The sequence below is a fragment of the Octopus bimaculoides genome, chromosome 24 (genome assembly GCF_001194135.2).
Source record: "Octopus bimaculoides isolate UCB-OBI-ISO-001 chromosome 24, ASM119413v2, whole genome shotgun sequence".
NCBI lineage: Eukaryota > Metazoa > Mollusca > Cephalopoda > Octopoda > Octopodidae > Octopus > Octopus bimaculoides.
The window spans coordinates 17,059,914-17,066,379 of record NC_069004.1 but is presented as its reverse complement, the minus strand read 5'-3'; the positions used below and the strand labels follow the sequence as shown (position 1 = coordinate 17,066,379).

At 41.3% G+C, this 6,466-nt stretch overlaps 1 protein-coding gene across 1 annotated transcript in view; it reads right to left on the bottom strand.

The window, feature by feature from the left end:
- Nucleotides 1-3,818, bottom strand: part of LOC106879133 (dual specificity protein kinase splA) — a 13,405-nt gene extending 9,587 nt beyond the window's left edge. Inside the window, exons 1-2 of the mRNA XM_052976524.1 lie at nt 3,466-3,818; nt 2,287-2,931 (exon numbers count right to left, since the gene is read on the bottom strand). Of these exons, the coding sequence (XP_052832484.1) occupies nt 2,287-2,931; nt 3,466-3,818 (998 nt within the window). The remainder of the gene's footprint in view (nt 1-2,286; nt 2,932-3,465) is intronic.
- Between the last annotated feature and the right edge of the window lie 2,648 nt (nt 3,819-6,466).

Here is a 6,466-nt window from a genome sequence, read left to right as displayed (position 1 = left end):
CAGAGATGCTCAATATAGAAAACACTTAGTGGCGCTCAAATGATTTGAACTTACACTCCGGAATCTTTACCGAGGAAATAACCAGTCTGCGGGGTAAAGAGTGACTATAAGAGGAATCTATGTGAGTAGACATGGAGATAATGATGCAAATAAGTAAAATAAACAAATAAACACAATACATGGGAGGAGGCAGGTTGCTCTTTCAAAGTATATAATAACTGTCCAGTAGGGAAGCCGATGCGAGACTGAAGGGGTCATATATGAGGCTACGGTGATACCTAGACCTAATATCCGTAATAACAGTAATGTAACATCAAAAAGCAGATTAACCAATTCTCACACCAATACAGTTGCCACGCCCAGAGATAATAACCAAATTGGGACCAGCATCGCAGAGAGCGTCACCGAAGATCTCGATACCACCGTCACGGATAATGAACAAATCATAGACGCGGATAGAGTGACCAGTACAAACGCCGCACCTTGAAATAATGACCTATCCAGAGCCAACGACTTGGAGGAGGTATCTGTCATTCCCAGTTCCGCCACCTCAGATGAGGACCAAACATTCATCTTCGACACCGATGGGATGACCAGCCCCGCTCCGCCCCATATGTTACCAGGAGTGCGAATAGGACCACGTCCCATGTTTATAAATATTTATAAATGTGTTTATAAATATATTGGTTCGGCGAGTACTTCGTCCAAGAAACATTTTCTTAACCACCATCATCCTTCAGAGTCCCAGAAAGATGGTTTGTCACGTCCCTGGCCCACCATGTGTGGCAACTCAAAGATGAAAGGACCCCGTGTGATGTCAAGTGGAAATTCCACTTTGCTTCCTGGATGCTTTCTTTTTTTTTTTTACCACTTTCCTTTTGATCCTTCATTATAAAAGATTACGAGAAGATTACGATGTTGTGACAATGATGTCACGCCATGACAATGGTGTCTCGCCATGACAATGATGTCATTTATACATGGAGACTTTGCCGTGCTATGCTCAGTTGAGTAGGAATTACATAACTGAAATAACCAGTTTGATACAAAACCTGGGATAAATAGCAAGGATAAATAACAAAAATAAGTATAGAATAGGAAAACAGAAGAATGACGAACATTTGTTATCAATATTGAAAGAAAACATAGAAGACAAAAAAATATTAGAAATTAAATGCATTATCTCAACAACATTCAGCTTACATAGTTGACAATCAATAATACAAAACGCTACAAGAACATACAAACTATTTAGTTATCATATTTTACCAGCACAAAGATTCTAACGAACCACAATGGTAATAAGGAGTGCCACTTGATCCGCCATTACTCTCTGTCGTTCTACAACCAACAAGCAGTTGGCACATTGACAGCCGCGCCATCTCCAATATCATTTATGACTAGGTCTGGTACTAAGAAATATGGATCCCAATTAGAGAATTGCTAATGAGGCTTTCTACTCTACAAAAGCTGAAGATTGATATTTTATGCTTTGTGTAGTACGCCAATACTCGCCAAAAAGCATTGAGGGTTTGATGCTCCACCATCAACCACAATGATATACTAAAATTCATCATCGTGTACGGCGTGGTGGTGGTGGTGGGGGCCTCTCTTGGCGGACGGCCATATTTGAATAAATCTGTTTAATTGGCTTAAAACCGGCCTTGCTTGTATGACTGCTCGAGATCGCTCTCTGTAGTGTAGTACTGTGTACTCTCGAATACAATTCTGAGAATCAGATATGACCAGAGAAGCTAAAGAAAGAAGGCCTGCGCGGAAAGAGCAAGAGTCCCACCGGGTTATGACCCTGCTATTACGTTCCCCCACGGGAACGCAGATTTCATGACAATGAGCCACCACTGATAAAAACGCTGATAATTTGGATGTCTTCAGAGTCATAACCTAAGAGTCTTCAAAGACATGAAGGACGAACCTAATAATCCTTTCTATTGTAGGCATACTGTAGACCTTATATTCTGGGGGAGCAGAATTATATCGACCCCAGTGCTCAATTGGTACTTATTTTATCGACCCTGAAAGGATGAAAGGCAAAGTCGACCCTGGCGGCGTTTGAACTCAAAACGCGAAGACGTACGAAATGCCGCTAAGCATTTTACCCGGCGTGCTAACAATTCTGCCAGTTCGCCACTTTAAGGACGAACCTGATAATAATTTGGTCAACTCAAAGAAGCCAACGATCCACAACGGCAATAGCAATGGCAACAACAAAATCACTCAATAACTAATTGGAATATGTAAAAGAAAACATAAGAAACATGTTTTTACCTTCTGAGAGCTACTTGAGCCGCCATTACCCTCTGTCGTTCCACAACCAAAAGACAGTTGGCACATTGACAGTCGCGCCATCTACAATATCGTTTGTGACCCTTTAAACATGACACAACACCGTGATTTCGGCAACGGGCACATTTTGGTGTCCGCAGTAAACGGCGCACCGAGGCAACAGATTGTTGTCTGAAAGTTGGAGTCGACTTCAAATGACTTCCATCGATGTGGTGGGCTTCAGTCCTTATAATTGTTGATTTCAGCGGTCCTGGAAGTTTGTTTTGGTTCAAGGATAACGACAATGTCGACGATGTTGTGGTTAATGTTGTTTTTGGAGATGATGATGTGGAGGTTGATGAGAATAGTGCAGACGATGATGACGATGATGATGATGATGATGGTGATGATGACGATGATGATGATGATGATGATGATAATGATGATGATGATGGTGATGATGATGAGGAGGAGGAGGAAGAAGAGGACGACGATGACGCTGAACGCGGGGAAAAAGACATTAAAGCTGACGGCAGGTGTTTGGCGTTTCTGTACGTGTAAATCGCACTGTCAAGCAGTCTATTGCTATAGGGACCATTCCTTATGGAGTTGTCTGGTCTACACTCCACCTCCATATTGGTTCGTTCACTGGAAATAAAGAAAGAAGCAAAAGAAAAAATGAAGAAGCGAAATTTAAGTAACAACAACAACAATAACAACAACACATTGTCCAAAGAGTTTCCAAACCGAAGTTAAGCTGTATAGTGTACGAGGAGGAACTGAAAAGTTCTTGGCTTCCAGTAAAAGAAAATACGGTGGGGGGGGGGCAGTTAATTATGATTTTATTCAACATATTCCCCTCTCAGATTCACACACTTATTGCAGTGGTCCTTCAGTTTTTCTAAGCTCTGTAAAAGAACTCGGAAGGTTGGGTCTCCAATCAAGCCTCTGTAACAGCGATCACTTCCGAATCGGAGTGAAATTTCGTTCTTTTGAGATATTTCTTCAGTTGTGGAAAAGAGGTGATAGTCAGAGTGGGTCAAGTCAAGAGAGTAAGATACGTAGTCTACCAATTCGAAGCCAAAGTTGCGTATTTACCGTGGAGTTTCATGTGCTGTGTGTGCTGGTGCATTGTCCTGCAAAAACAGGACACTACGGCTCAGGTTTCCACGACGTTTCTACTTCGAAGCTTCACGCAGTTCAACCAACAAGGACATGTAGTATTCTGCGTTGATGGCGCGACCCTTTCGTTGGAATTTTATGAGAAGTACTCCGTCTTTGTCCCAGAACACTGAAGCCACAATCTTTCCAGTTGACTTCTGGGTCCGAAATTTCTTGGGATGCGGTGAACCGCTGTGATACCACTCCACTGATTGCTCCTTGGTCTGGGGATCATAAGGACGAAACCAAGTTTCATCTATGGTGATTAAACGAGCCATAAAATTAGCCTCTTCTGTTGCAAATCGGTCCCAAATCACCTTTGATGTCGTACTCTGATGCGCTTCTGATCTAAATTCAAGCATTTCGCCTCCCATTTTGCGGAAGCTTTCTCATGTCTGGAATGTTGTAGATGATGTGGCTACTGTATTTGATGGCCTATAAAACGCACCTTCTTTTTACCCCCAAAATGGCTTTAAAACCCCCTGCGTCCAATGCACTCAATGTTGGCTCAAAACTCGTGGATGGCAGTGCTGCCACCCGTTAGTGAAGAATTGCCTACGATATGTTTATATTGAATGTGGATGCAATAAATTGCTTATAATTACCAGTAATAACAAAGTTATACAGGTAAGTGGAGGAATTAAAACATTATTTTAGTAGTAATTTATTTTACAAAAGCATAACCTAAGCTAGGGCGCGTCCTATGCACTCGTGCATCTTATATGCCATCAAATACGGTAACTCTTTCGCTGGAAATCCCCAGAATCTCAGCTGACTTTAGCTGAAATCCAGCGGTCTTCGAGAATCCTGACGTGTACAGCGTTGGCTTTGTCTTCTGTGGTCGCGAAATGACCACGCCGAAACCTTGACACCCAGATTTTCATTGCAGAGTAAAATGGGCAACCATCCTTCAAGACTTCCTTCATCTCGCCATGGATTTCCGTCGCTCCTTTGCTTTACCAAAAAAGGAATATCATGACCGTACGTGATTCAATTTCACCAAAATCCGCTGTAGGAGCTGCCATCATGCGTTAAATCTGCAAAAACGAGAACGATATATTGCATACCATCATGATTGTTTGCATATCTTCTCGTTACTATACCGGTCTCTGCTCTTCAAGTCTGGCTGGTCTCGTACCCCCACAACTCAGGCACCTTTGTCCTACTCGTTTCTTTACCTCTCAGCATCCTTTCCTTGCACTAATCACTATTCCCGACTCTTCTTCCCCAGAACATATGAACTCTAGAATCTTCTTACTTGTGTCATACCTTCACGTTTTGATCTGCAACAGTTTAATCGAGACATTAACGGTATTACTTTCACCAATTCCAGAAGATCTGCAAGTTCCACGGCCTCTGTTCCTTTCGTAAGAGTCGGCGCGAAAAAAAAAATAGTAGTCACTTCAATTGAAAACATACTTTTCAATCATTTTGAGCTTCTGCAGTTTATAAGGCCTAAAACTACAGTTTGTATAACTTATGCCTAAATGCGATATTGTTATGATGAAGAGCCTTTCAGTCGTAACTACTCTATTTTCTTGGGAAGATCCTTACATTAATCAAAGTGTCATTTCTATTATTTTTTTTTTTGTGAGACGTTGGATATGATAGCTACTTTTAGGAGACCGAGTGGCCACTGAGGAAATCCCTCGTTTGTTCATATGGATGGCGCGTTGGAAACAACTGCAGTTCCTTCAGAAATATGCTTGCCAAATTGATGTTTCTCATAAAAACAAATATAAAATCAATAAGTACCCCCACCACCTCCTCATATATTCATCGTAACCGAATCTTCGTTATCGTATCGATCACACTCCATCATTTCCACTACCATCACCACTATTACCATTACCACCACAACCACCAACACCTCCTCCTCTTCTTCTTCTTCTTCTTCTTCTTCCATTACATTCTGTCTATGATACTTACAGATGGATCAGTTCACTTTGATATACGTCATCAGGTGTTGAAGGTCCAACGTAAATCAATAGACAATATCAATAGAGACCCTCGCTACTGCATTCTGTCTGTGCTAGGACACTTACAAATGGCACAGACCATCTGCATACAAACAGGTGAGCTCTAATTGAGGAAACTTATAAACAACCGTTCCAGGCATTATCTTTCCGACTATTACGAATTTGTAGAACTACGTTATCTAATGGGCCATGTCCCTTCTTTTTTTAAAGACGCTAAGGTGAGATATGATGGAGATTTTACTGCTATTTCTAACACATTGGGACTTGACAGAATAAGTGTGCGAGATATGAAGAGAGGGAGAGAGAGACAGAGACAAAAAGAGAGACAGAGACAGAGAGAGAGAGACAGACAGAGAGGGTGAGAGAGATTGAGTGACTGAGAAGAGGATGAAATAGTAAGACTAAGGTAGATGTGATATGTAAAAGTAAATTGTTTAGTAAAACAAAGCTCTATCACCATCACTACGACACCCGCTTCCGCCGTCACCGCCATCACCTCTAGCATCAACAATAACAATAAACATAATAACTACAAAATCAACAACGGAAGACGTTTAACTGGGATGTGAAAGAGAGGTGAGGCAACATGACAATGGTGTATATGGCTCCAAGGAATCGAAACCGGACCGATAACACAGTTGGCCAAAGGCACTTATATCGTTCACTCACTCACCCACTCACTTAAGCGCCCTCTTCCTTTCTTTCTTTCGTTCTTTCTTTCATTCTTTCTTTCTTTCTTTCTTTCTCTCTCTCTCTCTCTCTCTCTCTCTCTCTTTCTTTCTCTGTCTCTCTGTCTCTCTCCTCTGTGACACGCGTATACACGTATGCACACACGCATAATGCATAGACATTTGCATACTCACACACACACACACATGTTCATGTATACATGCATGCGTGTATATATATATATATGTATATGTGTGTATATGTGTGTGTATGTGTGTGTATGTGTATGTGTGTGTATATATACATATGTATATGTATATATGTATACACACACACACACATACACACATATATATATATATTATATATATATA